The sequence below is a fragment of the Musa acuminata genome, chromosome BXJ2-7 (genome assembly GCF_036884655.1).
Source record: "Musa acuminata AAA Group cultivar baxijiao chromosome BXJ2-7, Cavendish_Baxijiao_AAA, whole genome shotgun sequence".
NCBI lineage: Eukaryota > Viridiplantae > Streptophyta > Magnoliopsida > Zingiberales > Musaceae > Musa > Musa acuminata.
In genome coordinates this window covers 38,044,371-38,064,115 of record NC_088344.1, presented here as the reverse complement: position 1 = coordinate 38,064,115, position 19,745 = coordinate 38,044,371, and the positions used below count along the sequence as shown (strand labels likewise).

General features: G+C 45.3%; 4 protein-coding genes and 1 long non-coding RNA gene across 7 annotated transcripts; 4 read left to right on the top strand and 1 right to left on the bottom strand.

Annotated features, from left to right (window-relative positions):
• The first annotated feature begins 734 nt into the window (after window positions 1-734).
• LOC103993069 (calcium-binding protein PBP1) lies at window positions 735-1,275 on the top strand. Its single transcript, XM_009413004.3, has one exon. The coding sequence runs from the start codon at window positions 780-782 to the stop codon at window positions 1,128-1,130; it is 351 nt and encodes a 116-aa protein (XP_009411279.2). The 5' UTR covers window positions 735-779; the 3' UTR covers window positions 1,131-1,275.
• Window positions 1,276-5,026: 3,751 nt separating this feature from the next.
• On the top strand, window positions 5,027-8,252 carry LOC135580982 (zinc finger CCCH domain-containing protein 24-like). Of its 3 annotated transcripts, none has more exons than XM_065118894.1 (2): window positions 5,027-5,289; window positions 5,394-8,252. In XM_065118894.1, the coding sequence occupies exon 2, from the start codon at window positions 5,417-5,419 to the stop codon at window positions 7,649-7,651; it is 2,235 nt and encodes a 744-aa protein (XP_064974966.1). In that variant the 5' UTR covers window positions 5,027-5,289; window positions 5,394-5,416; the 3' UTR covers window positions 7,652-8,252. The 3 variants fall into 3 exon arrangements, with proteins under 3 accessions (XP_064974966.1, XP_064974965.1, XP_064974967.1); XM_065118893.1 differs by having other exon boundaries at window positions 5,387-8,252; XM_065118895.1 differs by having other exon boundaries at window positions 5,379-8,252.
• Window positions 8,253-12,212: 3,960 nt separating this feature from the next.
• On the top strand, window positions 12,213-16,388 carry LOC103993072 (dicarboxylate transporter 1, chloroplastic). Its single transcript, XM_009413008.3, has 3 exons — window positions 12,213-13,443; window positions 14,169-14,390; window positions 15,682-16,388. Exons 1-3 carry the CDS (start codon window positions 12,340-12,342, stop codon window positions 16,042-16,044), a joined length of 1,689 nt encoding a protein of 562 aa, XP_009411283.2. The 5' UTR covers window positions 12,213-12,339; the 3' UTR covers window positions 16,045-16,388.
• A 755-nt stretch (window positions 16,389-17,143) lies between these two features.
• Window positions 17,144-17,900, top strand: LOC135616282 (uncharacterized). Its single transcript, XR_010488308.1, has 2 exons — window positions 17,144-17,426; window positions 17,500-17,900. It is a non-coding gene; the product is annotated as an uncharacterized LOC135616282 (long non-coding RNA).
• A 577-nt stretch (window positions 17,901-18,477) lies between these two features.
• LOC103993119 (dehydration-responsive element-binding protein 2F-like) lies at window positions 18,478-19,486 on the bottom strand. Its single transcript, XM_009413072.3, has one exon. It carries the CDS (start codon window positions 19,484-19,486, stop codon window positions 18,587-18,589), a length of 900 nt encoding a protein of 299 aa, XP_009411347.2. The 3' UTR covers window positions 18,478-18,586.
• Window positions 19,487-19,745: the final 259 nt, after the last annotated feature.

Sequence of the window (19,745 nt, the reverse complement as noted above, 5' to 3'; positions counted from 1 at the left end):
GAAACTTATTTGCATTTCTATTGCATACATTATAAGACAGTCGATGAACCTCCAAACCAGGGAACCATCCATTGACTGCACCAGAAAAAAGAAAAGTCAATGCGGGCAACAATTAGAACAAACGTCAACGGTAGGAAACAAATCTGCCACCACAAGTCATAAATATCATATTATCCTTGACCAGAAGTTTGGTATAAGATCGATTCAAAGTAATTTAACACGTATTGATATCGATGAGAAATTGCACGAGTGACTTGTGAAATATCATTTTTCTTTTCCATCATTTTTCTATTTAGAAAGAACATAAAAAAGAGATAATATTGAAATTATTATGCAGAAATGTTCAAAGGGCACCACCACAAGAAACTTATTAGAAGTAGCCTTCAAATGTGTGTCATACATATAAAGGAGAGAATGCTTCAAAGACGGCAACGTTTTACTTACTTTTTAGTTCCCTCCCACTCGTTTCCATGCTCTTTACCACATTACCGAGTCCGATCCCATCGCTTACGTCCGCGAATATGAAACCGATGACCCGTATGACGGTGGGTTGGCTGCGCATAAAAGCTTGGGCGCAACCATGCATGCAGATAATTACGAGGGAAGACGCCATGCAGCTTCGCAGAAACTAACGCAGGCAGCGTTAATTGCGACGGAATCCGCAACCAAGTCGCCATCTCTTACCTGTGCATCACCTTCTTCGTCTCTTTCTATAAGAACTCTCTCTGCCCCCCTCCGCCACTTCCACGTCTCGTGGGCAGCACACAGGTGATCTTGCCATGGCGGAGGATTCAATCAGTTTCCAGGACTTCTTGCCGTCGATGGCGGAGAAGCTGGGCGGCGAAGGGCTGATGGAGGAGCTCTGCAAGGGGTTTCAGCTGCTGATGGACCCCGAGAGCCGCCTGATCACGCTCGACAGCCTCAGGAGGAACGCCGCCGCGCTGGGGCTCGAGGGGTTGAAGGACGATGAACTCCGGGGGATGTTGCGGGAGGGCGACTTGGACGGAGATGGAGCGTTGGATCAGATAGAGTTCTGTGTTCTGATGGTGAGGTTGAGCCCGGAGCTGATGGAAGTGTCGGAGAAGCTGGTGGAAGACGCTATGGGAATGGGGAGGTGGAATGGACCGTAGCGTTCTATTTGTCGTTGACATTATTACATTGCTGATTCAACCTCTCCTTCTCTTTTTCCTTTTATTTTGGGACTTTTTAGATAGAAATTGTGGTAATAAATGTAAGCACTACTTTTCTTTGAAGGAGAAATTAATTGCATCGAAATATGTTAATCTCGATAAGAATCATTGATGGAATGAATCAATTAAAATGACTGATCCATCCCACAGTCAACGCTTCCTTCCAAACAGGAGACTTGGCCAAGATGTCAGATTATTGCCGGAGTTCCCAATGCTGATAATGTTCATCTTTCTCCAAAAACCAAATAGACCGATAGGTAAAGGATTGTATTTATACGCTACAGAAACTGTGTCGAGAAGAAGATGCTACGATTGTTGAGGCCAAATTGTTCTGCTATTTTGACTGCAATAATATCCTACCTTTTGATTGCGGTATAAAAGGCTTTAATTTGAGTTCTTGCTGCGTCTAATGGGGGGAGAAGCCAAAAAGGGCTGCGATTGGATCAGATTTCTCTGCTAAATAGAACTGACAATGGGATGAGTGATGGAATGGAAGGAATTGTTGCTGCAAATAAAATTATCTTACTGCATGATGAAGAAGAAAATACAAAACAAATAAGTTGTTGTTAATGCAAAATTTGATCGTGCATGTAAATTTAGAAGGTTTGACCCACTGTTAGGTAAGGTCAGTTCTTGAAGGCCTTTTACCGGGTAGAGAAATGATGGATCCATCGACTTGTCGAGTGGTCGAGTGGTCGAGTGGTGAGAATTCAGATTCAAGAAGACAAAAAGGACAATTCATTTTCTTCCTATGCAACTGTTTTCAAGAAAGAATAAGATAAAGAAATAATTATGGCAGGGTAAGGGAAGGAAAAGAGCAAGTGCCATAGAGAAGAGGATAAAAGAATTGTGGCTAGGTGGAGTCTTTGAAGACAACAAGGTTCATTATGACATGTACTTAAATTAGTTCATTAAATCTGCAGCAATAATATCAGAAACAAACATGGGTTTCATGGAACTTGCATTTAAGTCTCCTACCTACAGAGAGGAACTATGGGTTGGCCTCTCCCAAATGAGGTGATTCTCCCCAATAATTAGTTGGGGTGGCAACAAAAAGAAAAGCTTCCAATTCATTTCTCCTCCATGAATAGCATGCTTTGTGGATGAGCAAAATATGGTGGTAAACATGGAACTTGTTGCAGGCATGGCATGGGCAGCAGTCCTTGATCAACACGAAATGTGATCTCCTCATTGCGAAAGAGCGAGGCAAAGTCGAGTCACCAAAAATGTGCCATGACTCATTTGCTTGCCTACTACACACCCTCACTGAGATGAAGTCACCTGCAACCCTAAAATACCTTTGTTTTCTTCTCCTCCAATGGGTCAGGTGAGTCATATATGTGGTAGGCACCAAGTTTTCTTCCCTGTGGCGCATGCCATCCTCGTCAGCAAAGGACGACAGTCATTATGTTTTAGCTAACCTTCCATTGACTCTCATCATCTGATAGTGCCAACTTTTCTTTAGATCATCGCTATCCCAATACATGAAAGACATGGATTGGAGTTCTCGAACCTTGACCTGCTAACGATCGAGTGCTTCCGATCGATTCCATCCCCCATCACTCAAGGATCTGTTCATGGCATTGAAATGGATGGAGCGTGGAACTCACTGCAGCTGTGCATAACATTCGTCAGCTGTACCATAACGATCATCGAAACCCGATCCCTAGGATTGCAGATAAGGAAAAAGACGACTCACGAGGAAGAGGACGACAACAAATGGACGGTGATAAAAAGAAAGATCATCGTGTCCACTCCTCGCTGTTCTTACCACAAAATAATAGGATGTCTTACGTACAAAGTCTTGAACCATTAGAGGTGACATCGCTCCTCATGCAAAGCCCATGCGTCCAAGTCTCGACGGTTCAGGTTTGTGAGACGTCGCATCGATACCCATCGACGTATCTATCAGCTGAGTAACACTCTTCTTAATTAGATTACAACTTCTTCCAACCGGCGGACGGTGAGAAAATATTTATCCCCTAACGTAAAATATGATTTGCTTGTATCAACTTGAGCACATGCAAAAGCCACTGAAGTCCGTGTGGCTTTCAGTGGCATTTCCTCGAACGATTCGAGACGTAAGGACTTCACAGCACTGCCCTCGGTCTCCAAAATAGTGGAGGCACAACACCGACAGCATGGTAGTGTGGTGGAACTTCCACCCTCCATGGATTAATCTGTCATGGAATCAGTGGCTGTCCACATCTCCGTGACTCGGAAACTGGAGATTGGGTGTGGGGAAGGGCGTGGCAGCTTTGGAAACATTGCGAGACTCGTTGTCCCTTTGGGTAACCATGGCTTTGGGAGGTCCGAAAGAAAGGGAAATGGAGAGATGGAGACGTGTCTTTGGGTGGGTGCAGTTGCTGCGGGAGAGAAGGCCACCGTAGCACCTCGGTTGTCTTCTCCAAAGCGACCATGCGTCCATAGACAAATAATGTGGGTTAAGGTGCATCCACAATCATTGTCACCAAGATCACCGAGATGAACCATTGTCACCAATCTTGATGAAGAATCAAGAAGGGTAACCACGTCGTACTGAAGCATCGTACCGCCTAGTGGGCCACTGGCATAACATCCAATCGCTGTGGCGGTAACTGATACGGGCAACGCAACAAGGGTGGGAAATGAATTACAATCGGAACAAAGGCGAACCCGTGGGGGATGAGGTCAGCCTGTCAATTGTTGCGCGTCCGACGTGGCAAGAGATTTGAGCGCGAGATTTTGTCTTCTTATGGGAAGTGACGAACCGTCCAATCCCGCGTATCATCACCGTCGGTCCCACCACGAGACACGCCTCTCTTTGATACGCCTGGCGGTGGATGGGACCCAGCTCCGTCCATACGGTGCCTCTCTGGTTTGTCAATGATAAAGCCCTGTCGCGGAATCAACGGTCCTGATTGTAGAACTTCTTCCACTCGGGTCGGTGATAAAGACGGAGACGGTAGTCAATGATACTCCTGCGGACCAGTTTATGGGTTAGCACCGGTGTGGGCCATAGCATTCTGCACCGCTCCGAGGAAGCTAAGTTTGGAATGACTAAGATACCCCTCACTCAGATTGGAATTTGCCTGGGTGAAGAAAACAAAATAGTAATTTGGTGGCAGGGGGGGGGGGGCTTAAGGGAAACGAAGAGAATATCTTCACCCACCAATTTGGTGGATGCACCCTTTTAACCCACTTTCCACAGACCATACCGGGAAGGCCTCAAGGTAAATGGAGAGTGAGAGTATCAAGATGTAGTGCATGAAAATTTTCTTTTCCTCCACACGCGTGGGCAGTAAAATGTTCACAGCCGTTGGATCGTGAGATCGCACGGATCTCGAAGAAACATACCGTATATGGGGTCGGATGTGATGGCATAAGTTGCTTGTAATGCTGTTATTACACTTAATATGTGGACCGGATTTGACCGCACTTGATTTGATTCGGGTATGGGGGCCGGGTCCGGTACGGCAACCCGATCCGCGGACTCCACCCCGGATTTCAATCGAGCAGAGTTCCCCTCATGACCCGCCCACGACCTTATCCGGTGACCGGCCCCACCCAACGACCCGGTTCTTGCCCGCTCCCGCCCGCTACGATTTCACCGGCCCAGACCGGTCGCACGGCGTTTGAACTTTGAATTGCACGATAAAAATCCCTCGCCTACTCGGACTACCAAGTTACCCGTACGTTAACGTAGTGGGCTCCGCCGGAGCTCCAATCACATAACAGGTACATGCGACGGCCATGCGATAAAATTCTTCCAGAGCTTGGGTCGAATTTTAAGTGCGTTAAGTCTCTCACCCAAAGAAAAACGATAAATGAAAAGAATTTTGCTCTCATTTGCCGAGCGTTTCATTTTGATTTCATTTGGGGCACACCGACCCCCAAGGGACCTCTCTTCTCGTCTCCCTGACCTCCTCCGTGCTCTCTCTCTTGGATAAATTAGCGATGAGGGCCGCAAGCTGCGCCGAGTTGTTTTGATGGATCGCCGATATCTCCTCGAGCTTGCAGGGGTCGCCGCAGCCGACTGGTTCTACTCATCGGATAGCTGAAGGATCGGTGGTTCTTGATCGCTTCTTTGCTCTTCTCTTCCCGTCAGCTGACGGAATCGGTGAGCTCTCCCAGACTTGCCTTGTGTCATCCTTCTTATTACCTTCCATTTCTACTGCCGAAATGAGATTTTGTTGATCCTTCTCATAGATCTATAGATTGCAGGCCTGTGTTCGGCCGGCCGCAGCATGTGCGGTGGTCCAGAACGCATAAAGTCCTCGTCGTCGTCTGTGTCATCGCCGGCTCCTAGTTCACAAGAAGACCAACAGCAACGCTCTCCGGCCGCTGGGATGAACGTCCTCACCGTCGACATCGACAACTCTTCGAGCCTTCTCGAGCTAGCTGCTAACGACGATGTGGATGCCCTCAAGGTTGCCCTCGATCGCGACCCGTCAGCCATCGAGGAGGTCGGCCTCTGGTACGGCCGTAGGAAGGGCTTCAGTCGCATGGTGCTCGAGCACCGGACTCCATTGATGGTGGCCGCCACATACGGTAGTCTAGACGTCCTCAAGCTCATCGTCTCGCTGCCTTCTGTTGATGTCAACCGTGTCTCCGGCCCTGATAGCACCACTGCCCTCCACTGTGCCGCATCCGGCGGATCCTTACAAGCTGTTGATTCTGTGAAGATACTCCTTGCGGCCGGTGCCGATCCCACTTTGGTGGACGTCAACGGAAACCGCCCGGCTGATGTCATCGTGGTACCTCCCAAGGTGGCTTTTGCGAAGACTGTCCTCGAACAACTACTTGGAAGGAGCACTAGTCTTTCGGATGGTTCATATCACTCCCATCTTCCTCTTCATGTTTTGACCAGCTCGCCGAACTCCAGTTCGCCACCGCTTTCTTTGTCTCCTGGCGAGGATGGTTCCCCATCGTCCGAGTCCACTTCGTCTCCTCCCACGGCGAGGTTCCTCGACCTTCCTCCAGTGACCGTGTCCGAGAAGAAAGAGTATCCTGTTGATCCATCTCTCCCGGACATCAAGAACAGCATCTATGCCACAGACGAATTCCGGATGTTCTCGTTCAAAATCCGCCCATGCTCCCGTGCATATTCCCATGACTGGACCGAATGTCCCTTCGTCCATCCTGGTGAGAATGCTCGGCGGCGCGACCCGAGGAAGTACCACTACAGCTGCGTCCCTTGCCCTGACTTTCGGAAGGGAGCGTGCCGGAGGGGAGACATGTGTGAGTATGCACATGGGGTGTTCGAGTGCTGGCTTCACCCGGCACAATATCGCACGAGGCTCTGCAAGGACGGGACCAACTGCTCCCGCCGGGTATGTTTCTTTGCACACACAAATGATGAGCTCCGCCCACTCTATATGTCGACTGGCTCTGCTGTGCCCTCTCCCCGAGCCTCCTCTTCTGCGATGGAGATGGCTGCAGCGATGGGGTTCATGCCCGGGTCACCATCTTCGGTTTCTGCTATTATGTCTCCCTTCACACCGCCCATGTCACCATCGGCCAATGGTGTTAGCCAGTCTTCATTGGCTTGGCCACAGTCGAATGTGCCCATGTTGAATCTTCCTGCCGGCAATCTTCAGTCGAGCAGGCTGCGGTCATCCCTTAGCGCAAGGGACATGCCGGTAAATGACTTCTCGGTGATGTCCGAGTTTGATACCCAGCAGCTGTTGAGTGACTTGTGCTACCCCCATCCGAGCCCATCAGCGGGGAGTCGTTCTGTTCTAACCAAAACTCTGACCCCTTCAAACCTTGATGACTTCTTTGCAGCTGAGATGGCCTCATCTCCGAGGTATAATTCCGATCACGGGACTATTTTTTCCCCATCTCAAAGGACTGCTGTCATCAATCAGTTCCAGCAACAGGAAAACCTCCTCTCACCCATTAACACAAGTGTGTTCTCCCCGAAGGCTGTTGATACTCAGCATCTATCTGCTCATTCATCCATCTTGCAGTCCTCTCTCAATGTCTCTTCACCTGGTCTCATGTCTCCACGAAGTGTGGATCCTGCCTCTCCAATGAGTTCTCGCCTGGCTATTCTCACGCAGAGGGATAAGCAGCAGCGGCAGCAGTCACTGCAGAGCCTGAGCTCTCGTGATCTCAGTCCGATTTCATCTACGATTGTGGGCTCTCCTATTAACTCATCATGGGCCAAGTGGGCATCTCCCTCTGGTACAGCTGACTGGGGAGTGAACGGCAAGGAGCTTGGACATCTCAGGCAATCATCTTCCTCTGAGATGCGGGGTAATGGGGAGGAGCCTGATGTTTCTTGGGTCCATTCTCTAGTGAAGGAATCACCGCCTGAGAAAGTTGTACCTACTGCAATGGCTCCTGCTGGCCCTTCTGACTTTTCTGCCATTGGTGCTGAGAGTTCAATTTCAAATGATCAGTTGGATGGGCATGATCAAGCTGCGGTGCTTGGTGCATGGCTTGAACAGATGCAGCTTGATCAGATGGTAAGTTGATGGAAAAACCTAAATTTTGGCTATAATGCTAGATGGGAGGTATTTCACAATAGTAACTGGGTCTAGTAAATGATATTTTTTGGTTAGTTGGGTGGTGAAGAAGGGAAAGAAGCAGGAAGGAGTAATTTCAGAGATTCATTTCTTCGAAAACAGAGTTCTTGTTACTTCAAAGGGTTCAATGAGTTCAAAATGATAGGGGTTTACTTCTGGGTTATACAACGGTGTGCCCCATTTGAACCGATTTCCTATGTTTTTGATATTTTTTGCTCCTATCTTTATCTCTAAACCTCAATATATGTTTGATGGCTACAAAACTTTGTTCCCATTTGGTTAACTATAATGTTTATTTTTGGTGGAAATGGTGCTGGTAATATAAAAAAAGTTATCAATTTTCAAGTCCCATCTTTATTGAGGAGAAAATAGAGGTTCTAGAAGTCTGTATCGAAGGGCTTCAGTTGGGGACTTGAATTGATGCACTTGTTCTGGAGAATCCTAGGGTGGTAAGCTTAGTGCACATGTTCTCTGCCTGATGTAGCATTTGTATAAACTTTATTCTCTATTATTTTAGTTCCATATATATATATTTTCCTAGATTGATTTACATTGTTTCTTTGTTATCTTTACCATATCCTTTATGTTTGTTAAATTTGTTGATGATTTGTGTGGTGTTTTTCTGGTGATTCATAAGTACAAAGCCCTGATTCTTTCTTTTAGGACATTGGAATTGGTGGTGATGGGGCAAGCCTTTGTGAATCCGGGAATAACCGGATTATGGGCAATATATTTTTTATGTAAGTGAGCTGTTGCGTCTCTTATTCCTTGTTGAATTTGTGGGCATCTCGTTTCCTAGTTGAGTTTGTGGGGTTCCATGGGAAGCTCATGGTGGTGATTGTGGTTGGACTGAGACACTTTTGCTACCCTGATGTGGATTACAAGCTTTTGGATTTTCGATTTATTTTTTTATTTTTCTTTTGTTTCTATCTTGGAGATCTATCGTCTCTCTTTTCCCCTCTTGTCACTATTTTGGAGAATTGGACTGTGACAATTGAGTATTAGGTATAGCAGTGCTGATCTGCATTCTGGTGGAAGTATTCATATATCATGCATTTATAGATGCATTATAGTGACATTAGATCACTTTGATATGACTTATCATGATCCAATCTTGATAAAGCTTATGATGGTTAAGTTCAAGTTCAAGCTGTTATTCGATGTCGGACTAAATAGTGATGCTGTACTTACCGAGACCAGGCATGGTGAGGGTTTAGCTTTCCTTTGGCAATTGAATATCTGTCCTCATCAGTATGACCTAGGGATGAAACTGGTCTTTTGATGGCTAGCTGTGGGTTCAAGGCATTTCATTTTAGTTTGATGGACCAAGTGTTCTTATGATTTGGTTTGGAGTTTTTGTTGGAAGCATATTTTTACCTTCATCTCAGCTATAATGTTACCAGAATTGATGGTTTAACTATAGTAGTTGGACTGAGGCTATTAGCATTACAAGTACAACTTACTATCATCAGATGGTAACATTTCATCTTGCTCAATGCCTCAAGTATATTGTTTTAAGTTTTGACACCTTAATGGGGACAGAAGCAGATGGTTGTTATCTGATGAACAATCCAGGATAGGATACCAATCCCATGAACATCATCAAGATTCAGCAAGAAATTATCCTTGACAAAATCTAGTGATTATTTCACACGCTGATTGGATGTAAACATGTCATGTGTTCTTTATAACAACTACCCTGGCTTGTTAGATACATAAATGGGTTCATGCAGGCTGGTCACACCTGTGTTGCAGTTGCATTATATTGGCCACAAGTATTTGCGCAGGTGGTTCATCCAGTGTGACCAGTCCTTTTATTGATTTGTGGATATGTTGGATGATGACCAGCAACTCTATATTTTATTTTTTCTTCCTTGGTTCTTTCCTCCATATCCAATTTTGTAGTATGATGGGTTGGTGGTGTGGAGATGGTGTGACAGCTACTTCCTCCTCCCAGCTAATGATGCTGTGAGAGGAGTTTGGGTGCATGCACCTAACAAAGGCCATCACTGCAATGTCCAAGAACTCAGTTGAGCACCAAGCGTCATTCAAGGAAGATATGGATGGGAATATGGGCAGATGATCCATGGTTAAATTTGCTCTGGATTCTTCTCTTTGAGTTAATATTATTGTTCATTTCAGTTCCACTTTTGAGTACTGTCAATGTTGCCAGCAATGTCATGTGTTTCTGTGACTCGATGTTCATTTCCTTGAAATTCCTGTTTTGATAGGTTCCCAAAGCACCCTAAGAAATGTGGCTTTGTCTGTATTCTTCATGTTGCAATGAGCCTTTCTGGAAGTTGGAAATATAAGCAACTCAAGTTGGTAGCTTTCGATTTGAAGCTGGACTCATGTGGTTTGCCTTCCTTCTCTATGAGCCAAGAAATTTTGGAAACACTGACTCAGCAAGCGAATTCTAAAACCACTATGCATTCATTGCAAGTGTGTGACCCTTTTTTTTTGTTTTTTCTTCCGAAGGCTGTATTATTACATTGCCAAATCTGTCATTTCCTCCATCTTGTAAAACATGAATATTTCTCACAAAAAGACTAAAATATTATCATCTTTGATGTCACTTTTACTAACCTTTTTCAAGTCATTGGCATCAAGTTAGAGGTGCAGAGATTGTGCAAAACTAAGTTAATCTTAAGTGTGTTGAAATGTAGAAAAATGTTTTTTTTTTTTTGTCTTATATACCCATAAAAAAATTCTGGTTCTTCAAATAAAAACACTTTAGATCTTTTAATTTGTGCGTATTAATCTTTCAACAGTTCCTCCTAAATTTCCTTTTAATCTTTATTTATTCTATTGGAGTCTCCCTTGTCAAATTGTTAATTTTATTTTTACGTGGTTAAATTTTGTTACATCGACAAAGGTTAGAGAATAAAAGTGATCAACTATTTAAATATCAATAATAAGATTTTAAAAGAGGACATATTTGCAATATAAAAAGATTTGGAGGAGTAGTGTACCAAAATAGTATCGTGTCCTTTAGAATCGAATGCTTTAAGTTAGACGTGGTTTCAAAATCAGTATGCTCGAAGATACGTGGACAAAATCATTATGCTTAAGTTAGAGTTGAATCTTTGTCTACGTAGACCGTGGTTTCAAGATCATTATGCCACGTGTGGTCAGAAAACTTGATCGATATTAAGGTAAATTCGTTACGACGAAGGTACAAGGCCAAATACGCTCAAAACGTGAGAAAACTCAACTCAGGTAAAGAAATCAATCACGGCAAAAGCGTAGGGCTTAACGTGCTTTGAGTCATGTGAATTGGAAAACCTGACTGATGCTTTGGTAAATTTGCTACAACGGAGGCGTAAGACTAAGCGTACTCTCAAGACATGAGAAAACCATTATGACGGATGCATAAGGCTAAAGATTAACTCACACGTGGCATAATAATCTTGAAATAACCGATAATGGCAGAGGCATCATACCAAATTAGATGTTGTGTTCTTCATAGTCAACCTCTGCCCACCCATCTACATGGACAAAGATTTAAAACAGACAAATAAACTTTCTTCTCATCCTTCTTTCTTATTCGATATAATAACGAAGACAGTCCACAAACTCTTTTCTCATCCTCTAAGGTATAAAAAAATCTAAACCCAATGCAAGCAACTACTTTTAAACTACTTGAACTTATATTTGAGGATCTTGGATTACTAACTTTAAGCGTTGAAGGGACCAAGTCGGAAAATCTTTTTCGACTTCGGTCTTTATGCAGATGATACATCGAGAGCAAAAAATTTTCACCTCAAAGATACTTTGGACAATCCTGTGTACATAAGTTCGGATCATGTCGGGCGAACCAAGACATCACTAATATTTTTTTCTAATATATTAATATTAGAGATATGGTAAAATAGAATCATGTCATATCGAATTCAAAAAATATACAGCTTCGGGGATCGATACTTGATTAGCCATATGATACTGGACTATCGGGTATTTTACGTTAGAGTATCTTTAAATAATACTAAGAAGTTAATCACACGATACTAGAATATCGATACGTAGGGTCAGGTGTCGCTAAGGTATCGAATATATAATATTAAGGTATCGATTAAATATTAATCATATCATCATTCTTTTATCATTTTAATACTTGATGATTATGAGTTTTATTTATTTAAATCTAAAATTAGAAAACTTAATGAGTTTCGTTTAAGGATTTTGTCTTCAGACGAAAAATAAAATCCTTAAATGTAAACATTATTTTGTAGTTTGGGCACAGCTTCTTAGTGACGCAAAAGACCCCGCGGCGAACCCCCCAAAAAACAAGAAAGGGATGCAGTGAGAGATATCAGCCTCGGTTTGTGAGGCGACAAACTAAGTTAAAACTGACTTCCGATCTCTGCGGGCCCCTCCATCGAAACGGACGGTCCATATCCACCCAATCATCCCACGATTGCCGCAGCTGCGCCACTCTTCCTCGAGCACGCTGATGTGGACGCTTATCCACCACCCGTTAAGACTATTGCTCTCCTCATCTCCTACGTCCGATCGCGGCCGACCCAGGTTCAAAGTCCCCTCCTCGGTGTTGCCGAAGTCCCCCGACCTTTACTTGCTGCTCTGAAGCGGCACCGAGTGGATCTCCCCGCCGAATCCGACTTCAAGCTACCCCAGCAATGACGGCATCCGTCCTCACCTGCAACCTCGGCTTCCACTCCCTCCCCTCCTTCCGCTGCCGCCGCCGCCGCCTTCTGTCCCAGTCTCTCCTCCCCACAACTCCCGCTTCCCCCTTCCGTCAAAGCTCTACCTTACCCTCCTTTCCATCCGCTCCCCACAAGCCCTTTCCCGCCGGATTGACGCCCACCTCCAACCATGGCCGCCGCTCCCTAATTCCCGTTGTCCGCGCCTCCGCCTCCGCCTCTGCCGCACCAGCCGCCGCCCCCGCTCCCTGGCAAGGCGCCGCTTTGAAGCCCCTCGCCGCCTCGATTGCCACTGGCGTCATCCTCTGGCTAGTTCCCGCCCCTTCCGGCGTCTCCCGCAACGCCTGGCAACTCCTCGCCATTTTCCTCGCCACCATCGTTGGTATCATCACGCAGCCTCTCCCTCTCGGTGCCGTGGCTCTGATGGGCCTCGGCGCGTCCGTCCTCACGAAGACCCTCACCTTCGCGGCTGCCTTCTCCGCCTTCGGGGACCCCATCCCCTGGCTCATCGCCCTCGCTTTCTTCTTCGCTCGTGGCTTCATCAAGACCGGCCTCGGCAACCGCGTAGCCTACCAGTTCGTCTCCCTCTTCGGGAGCTCCTCCCTCGGCCTCGGGTACAGCCTCGTCTTCAGCGAGGCCCTCCTCGCCCCGGCCATCCCCTCGGTCTCGGCTCGGGCCGGTGGAATCTTCCTCCCCCTGGTGAAGGCCCTCTGCACGGCGTGCGGGAGCAACGTGGGCGATGGGACCGAGAACCGGCTGGGCTCGTGGCTGATGCTTACTTGCTTCCAGACCTCCGTGATCTCGTCCTCCATGTTCCTCACCGCAATGGCGGCGAACCCCCTCAGCGCTAATCTTACCCAAAATACCATCAACCAGACCATCGGTTGGACCGATTGGGCGGTGGCAGCATTTGTGCCTGGTCTGGTGTCGCTGGTTGTCGTGCCCTTGCTGCTCTACCTAATCTATCCACCAACAGTGAAGAGCAGCCCTGATGCTCCAAAGCTTGCAAGGGAGAAGCTTCAGAAAATGGGGCCGATGACAAAGAACGAGATTATCATGACGGGGACACTGCTTCTAACGGTAAATGTTGCCTTTTTTTCCTTGTTTTTTTTTTCTTTTATCGTCCTTTCATTTAGCAAAACTTTGGCAACAACTGCGATGAGAATTGGGATCAGTAAATTGGAGCACAGTTTGTCTCATTTCTATTTTTCAATGTTTCCCTTTGTTCTATTCATTGCTTCATTCCAATCTGTAGGTCCAATTAAAGATCAACAAACTTGCATTTTGGTGAATTACTCTAATAAGTCAAGATTCAGTTCAGATTCTGATCCATTTATCTTAGAAACGGGTGAATGGAGAAAAATGGAGTACACAATGTATCTGTTTTCAGCCAATGGCTAATTTTTCATGCCTGCTGTAATTTTAGTTTATAGGACAAGACCATCGACTACCGAGTTCAAATATTTTTAACAACTGGGGTGGGCTCTATTCCTGCTTGGTTCTAGTTTCTTGTGGAGTATAAATATTGAGTCATCGAATAATTGTACATTGTGAAATAGAATTCATTCTCTAAATGACTAGCAGAGCATTTCTGCTTGTTTTCATGTTCATATCTGCACCTAGATGAGAACTCATGTAGAAATCATACATCATGAGTTTAGTCAAGGTAAATATCTTCTTACAAGAAACTGCTGTGTGCTTTGATCTGAACCTACATGAGAACTCATGTAGAAATTATACATCATGAGTGCAGTCAAGGTAAATATCCTCTTACAAGAAATTGCTGTGTGCTTTGATCTGCACAGGTGGGGCTTTGGGTATTTGGAGGAACACTAAATGTGGATGCTGTAACTGCTGCAATCCTCGGTTTATCTGTTCTTCTCATAACAGGTGTTGTGACATGGAAGGAGTGTTTGGCAGAGTCAGTGGCATGGGACACTCTTACTTGGTTTGCTGCACTTATAGCAATGGCTGGATATCTCAACAAATATGGTTTGATCTCCTGGTTTAGTCAAACAGTAGTCAAGGTATAATCTTCTGTCACATTGTTTTCTTCATCAAACAGTAGTCGAGGTATTATACCTTAATAGCATTTATTTCTCTACATTACATTTTCTCTTAAATTGTGAAAATATTGGTTGTAGTACTTCTGTAGGTACGTGTAATATCAAGTTATTGACTGCACCAAACTTTTCAATCAAAAGTGATCTGATCTGTTTGAACTTTCTGTTGTATCGGTCACTTTTTGGTTGCTTGGATATGAGTTAGGTAACCCACATTATGGTTGCTTGGAGGTGAGTAATCAAATGACTCAGTCAATGCACCAATTGCACTGACATCCTTGCACCAAGATGAGTATTCACATTTAATAATCACCTTATAATAGTGTAGGATATTATATATTAATCCAGAGCTAGGCATTTCCAGAACAATGTCACATTCTTGTCATTGTTTTACTTGTCCAGAACAATCATGAAGCTTGGTTTTTACTGCATAGTCCAGGGCGCTTATGTCATCAGGCATGCGTCAGCAGCATCCTTTGGCATGTATGTTTTAGGTCTTGAGCTTAAGTGCATCCTTTGAATGAATGTTTCTGTAGATGATCCATGAATATGGTTAGTGGTACTTTTGTAGGACATTAGGAACAAGTATAGAATGGATTTTCTTCACATGCAAATGGTACATGGTTGTGTACTGTGGCTATGTAGGGTTGCCTGTTAGTCTTGGCTTGGGAGAAGGCTAGCTGATGCACAATCTGTGTGATTCTTTGGGTTCTTTAGAGGTATGAGTCTGAGGTTGCTCCTTTTGTGATCTAGATGACCATGGTTTGAGTTGCGAAAATAATTTTCTTCCTACAGAATATAAAGCTATACACACTATTTCTCCTCAATTTGTATCCAGTATATTTCCAGAGCTTGTCCTGTTTGGCTTTACAGTGGCTGAGGGCTTACAAGTATATTGCACGCCAGCGATCACTCTTACATGATTAAAAGAATCTTCTGAGCATTCTTTTAAACACCACTCTGAGCTCTAAAATACAGGTGTTAACTGTTACATTTTCAATTTAATGTTTGAACGTACAGGTGTTGCCGAGTAGTGATAGCTGTTGAAAACAGTTTCATCGTTGTGGTGATATGGTGAGCTTTGTGTAAAGTTTGAACTTGGAGATATCACTTAGGACCTTTAATGTGCCCCAGATTTAGGATTAACTTTCCTCCTTCTAAGCATGCTTTTCTGTATGTTGTCGTTGAACATTTAGACCGTTAACCTTTGTTGTTATCTTCGCTCTTATTCACATAGAAATATGCTTCAATTCAGTTTGTAGGTGGCTTGGGTCTTTCATGGCAGCTTTCTTTCGGCATTCTGGTACTGCTCTACTTTTATTCCCATTACTTGTTTGCAAGTGGTGCTGCACATATTGGAGCTATGTTCACAGCCTTCCTGTCAGTGGCGAGTGCATTGGGCACTCCTCCTCTCTTTGCGGCAATGGTCCTCTCATTCCTCTCCAATCTCATGGGTGGGCTCACCCACTATGGCATTGGGTCTGCTCCGGTGTTCTACGGTGCCAACTATGTCCCGCTTCCAAAATGGTGGGGCTACGGATTCATAGTCTCTGTCGTCAATATCATTATCTGGCTCGGAATTGGGGGTTTCTGGTGGAAAACCATTGGCCTGTGGTGAAGGGAACTCCTGAATTTCTTCTACGGATCCATCGTCGCCACTGTCAATATCATTTATCTTGCTCGGTGTTCCATTGGCTTGTGGCAAAGAAAGCTTCTGAAATTTTTTTCGCTTACTGCATTAGTCTTCCTAGAGTTTTTGGAATGCTCAGAAACCTTGGTTTCCTTTTTCCAGCTTTCAACAAAATGATTTACTTGGTGGTGTAAAAAGGTGTTGCTGGAGCTTAAGTTCCATGGTTATTGGACTGTAAATTTTTCATTCAATCCGGCCAAGTTTCTGTAGTTCTACGTCTTGTTGAAAACCTGAATAGAGAATGGAAGTTAACAATGATGCTTTCACTCTCAGCTTGCATAATGGTATCACTATCAGCTTTGTTCTTATGTAATGTTAAATTACTTAACATAAAATGTAGCTCAGCTCTATGTTTCATTTGTTTCTCGGAAATTCGAAAAATCTTAGTCCCAATACAGCTTGTCATTAATTTCAAGTCTTCATAGTCAATGTTAAATAGGATGGATTTGAGACCATAGTCTTCCAATAAACTCTTGTACATGAATCTAAATCGTTCCGAGTATCTAATAAAGCCAATTAGGTGTTCTTTCTTCTTTTTTTTCTCCTCAAGATTTTGGAACACTAGAGTGGGGTAATGTCTCCATGATTTACTTCTCTGCTACTCATGGAAGCACCATTGGATTTGGATTGCATTGGCTATCATATTTTGATGATTAAGATGGTAACGATATTAATATTAATAATAATAATGATGATGGTAATAATAATGGAATAGTAATAACCATGATAATGCTAATGGTAGTGGTAAGGATAGTAGTATTAATATTGGTAATGGTAATAGTAATGAGGATGGATAATGACACATAATTAGCATTTTATCACTACTATTATAAATATCATCATTATTATGTTCATTATCAATACTAATACTATTATCAATATAAATACCATTATTTTTTTAAAATCAATTTAAATATTATTATTATGTTCACGAACCTTCCACTTCTTTGGCGACACGTCCACTCGCTTCTTCTCTTTGCCAGCCCACGTGCCACCCTCCACCCCACGGCCGTCGTTTACCCAAAACCCACTTGTTCGTCGAACCAGTCGTTACCGACAATACCTCGACGCCGACTTATCACTTATGGAAAGCCCATCTCCTACCGGTCAAACCCGTCTCCGGATAACACCAGGCGACCACGAAACCGGCCGCCTCGGAACATCACTATATTACCCGCCTGTGGTTGGCGCCTGACGAGGCCCCACGGGAGAAGTGTCGGATACGAAGGTAGAGAAAGAAGGTGCTTGCAATCTTCTTCCGCGAGCTCAATTCCTCGACGTTGCGGTCCTCAGGTCCCCTGCAGACCCTGGTAGAGAAAGCTCTCCATATATTCATTCCCTCGATCCTCCGATCTCTCCTGCTTCATTTGTCGCTCTGCACAGCACTTTACAGAGAGAGAAAGAGAGAGGTGGGGTTCGGATGCTGCAGCTACTGTTCGCGACGGCGTTCTGGGCGTTGCCGCTGACGCTGTACGTGCCGCTGATACGGAGGCTGAACCCGTTCGTGGAGGCGTTGGAGGTGTTCTTCAGGGAGGCCGCCATGTTTTCGCGGCGCGCGTACCGGCGGATCCGGCTCGGGGTCCGCCGGATCCTCGCCGCCGCCACCTCCCGTTCGTAGATCTTATCACTCTCCTTCCTTCTCGTGCTTTTGGGGAGGTTCGTTTGGACCCATAGATAAGACAGAATACTAAATCTATGGATTCTTCCTGGTTGTATATATGATACAGTTTTGGTTATTAGATATCTGCGAAATGAGGACATAAAACCGTGTCAATTTTCTTAAATCTTGAATCCAGAACGAGGCTCTGTGTTTGGTCTTCTCATTCCCTTGATCTCAATCTTGTTGGATTCTCTGAGGGGATTGATCTAATCTGAGACCTTGAAAGCATCTCCATCTTCTTCTTTCTTCTGTGCTCGGTGATCATTCTGTTGAAGAACTGTGATGAACAGAAGAATATATATATATATATATATATAAGAAACTGAAGGATCGCATTTTGGATAATAATGTCTTAGCAAAAAATTGCTAATTATAGGTCGAAAGTATACTGTCGTCGACAGGCCATAGTCTTCTTCATTCCATCGGATATCTCCAGACATCTCTTCGCCATAGTTGTCTTCGTTATGTTTGCTCTGTTTTGAGCCATCTCAATACAAAAACACGTCTCCCGTTTTCAGCCATCCATACGTGTTTACTCTGTTTCATTTGTGCTTAATCTTTTGGTAAAATCATTAGATTAGCTTTCTATTAGCTATACAAAATTAATTCGAGATTTTGACTTTTAATTAATAGTCGATAGATATACTTTCCAATCATAAAGTTTAAATTAATCTTCCATTTGTATTTTATTATATAGTAGCCCGACTTGAGGTGCAATCTCAAAGAGACATTATACAGATAGCTTCATTGAATCAACGATAAGGCGTTCGACTTGCGCTCGGTATATAGCAGCGAATTGTTGGTAGAGCTTCAGAGGTCCCATATGGAGATTGGCAAGCTCAAGTCCTCCTCCTGCACATCATCCAACTGCGATCCGTCGTCTTGCATGATCGGGTTACCGTCCAAACCCCGCATTTCGATCAGTGTGTCCCAGTTGAAGTCGCTCTGGTGCAAGCCGAAGGCTTGTGAAGCCATCTCACTCGATACCTCCAGCGTTTGCTCCGGCAGAGCCAAGTTCCCCGCGCTCTCGCCGCCCTCCGGTGCGCTCTCCGGCTTCAGCACTCCCAGTTGCTGGAGGAATTCCTTGAGATCGATCTGAGGCTTCTCCACCGCACTTGGTGGATTTCTCTCGACCGGCAGCTGATGGACCACTTCTCGCCCTCCGATGACCGAGCTCTCCAACCGGGTCTCTATCGGCACCACTGCTGGTGGCTCTGAACTCCGAAAGGTACTGGGACAAGAAGAGGCAGAGGAGGACGAAGAAGAACAGGAGGAGGGCTTGGAGTTCTTGAGCTCTTGGAGCCTCTGGTGGATGACATGAACGTTGTGCTGGGCATTGAGGTTGAGGAGGCCGCAAGTGGGCATCGCGGGCGTGAAGCTCTTGGAAGGGAACCACTTGAACCGATGGGGGGGCTTGCCGACGATGGAGGAGCCGATGTTGGCGCGGAGGTGGGGGAGGTTGACGTAGGCGTCGGGGCCGTAGAGGCGGCGGGCGGCCTCGTCGTAGGCCAGCGCGGCCTCTTCGGCGGTGGCGAACGATCCCAGCCAGAGGCGGGTCCGCTTCTTGGGCTCCCGGATCTCTGCCACCCACTTGCCCCAGGTCCGCTGCCGGACACCGCGGTATTCGCAGGAGGCGTTCTGGGGCCCGCCTTTGCCGCGGGCGGGGCCTTTCTTCCACGGCCTGACAGGGGTCTTTCGGAGGTTGTCCATGGAGGAGACGGTGAGGAGTGGAGTGAAGCGAAGCAAAGCAGCAGAAGAGAGGGAGTGTGAAGTGAGTGTGTTGTATGCGTGTGAGAGAGACATAGAGGTCGAGGCGCGGGATATGTAAGAGGGAGAGAGCTGTTCGTGATGCATGGTTTAAATGTTGTCACGGTTGGAGGTAAGGCATATGGCTACCGTTAGCTGCTGGTTTGAAGTTTGGATTTGAGGAGCACACGAAGCCTAAAGGGAGGAGGACGGTCTTCTTCGT

Bases quoted from the DNA above. Each gene is read 5' to 3' on its own strand.
- LOC103993069 (XM_009413004.3), top strand. From the start codon at position 780: ATGGCGGAGGATTCAATCAGTTTCCAGGACTTCTTGCCGTCGATGGCG.
- LOC135580982 (XM_065118894.1), top strand. From the start codon at position 5,417: ATGTGCGGTGGTCCAGAACGCATAAAGTCCTCGTCGTCGTCTGTGTCA.
- LOC103993072 (XM_009413008.3), top strand. From the start codon at position 12,340: ATGACGGCATCCGTCCTCACCTGCAACCTCGGCTTCCACTCCCTCCCC. The intron at 13,444-14,168 runs GTAAATGTTGCC...TGATCTGCACAG, and splicing joins CGGGGACACTGCTTCTAACG to GTGGGGCTTTGGGTATTTGG. The intron at 14,391-15,681 runs GTATAATCTTCT...GCTTCAATTCAG, and splicing joins TTAGTCAAACAGTAGTCAAG to TTTGTAGGTGGCTTGGGTCT.
- LOC103993119 (XM_009413072.3), bottom strand. From the start codon at position 19,486: ATGGACAACCTCCGAAAGACCCCTGTCAGGCCGTGGAAGAAAGGCCCC.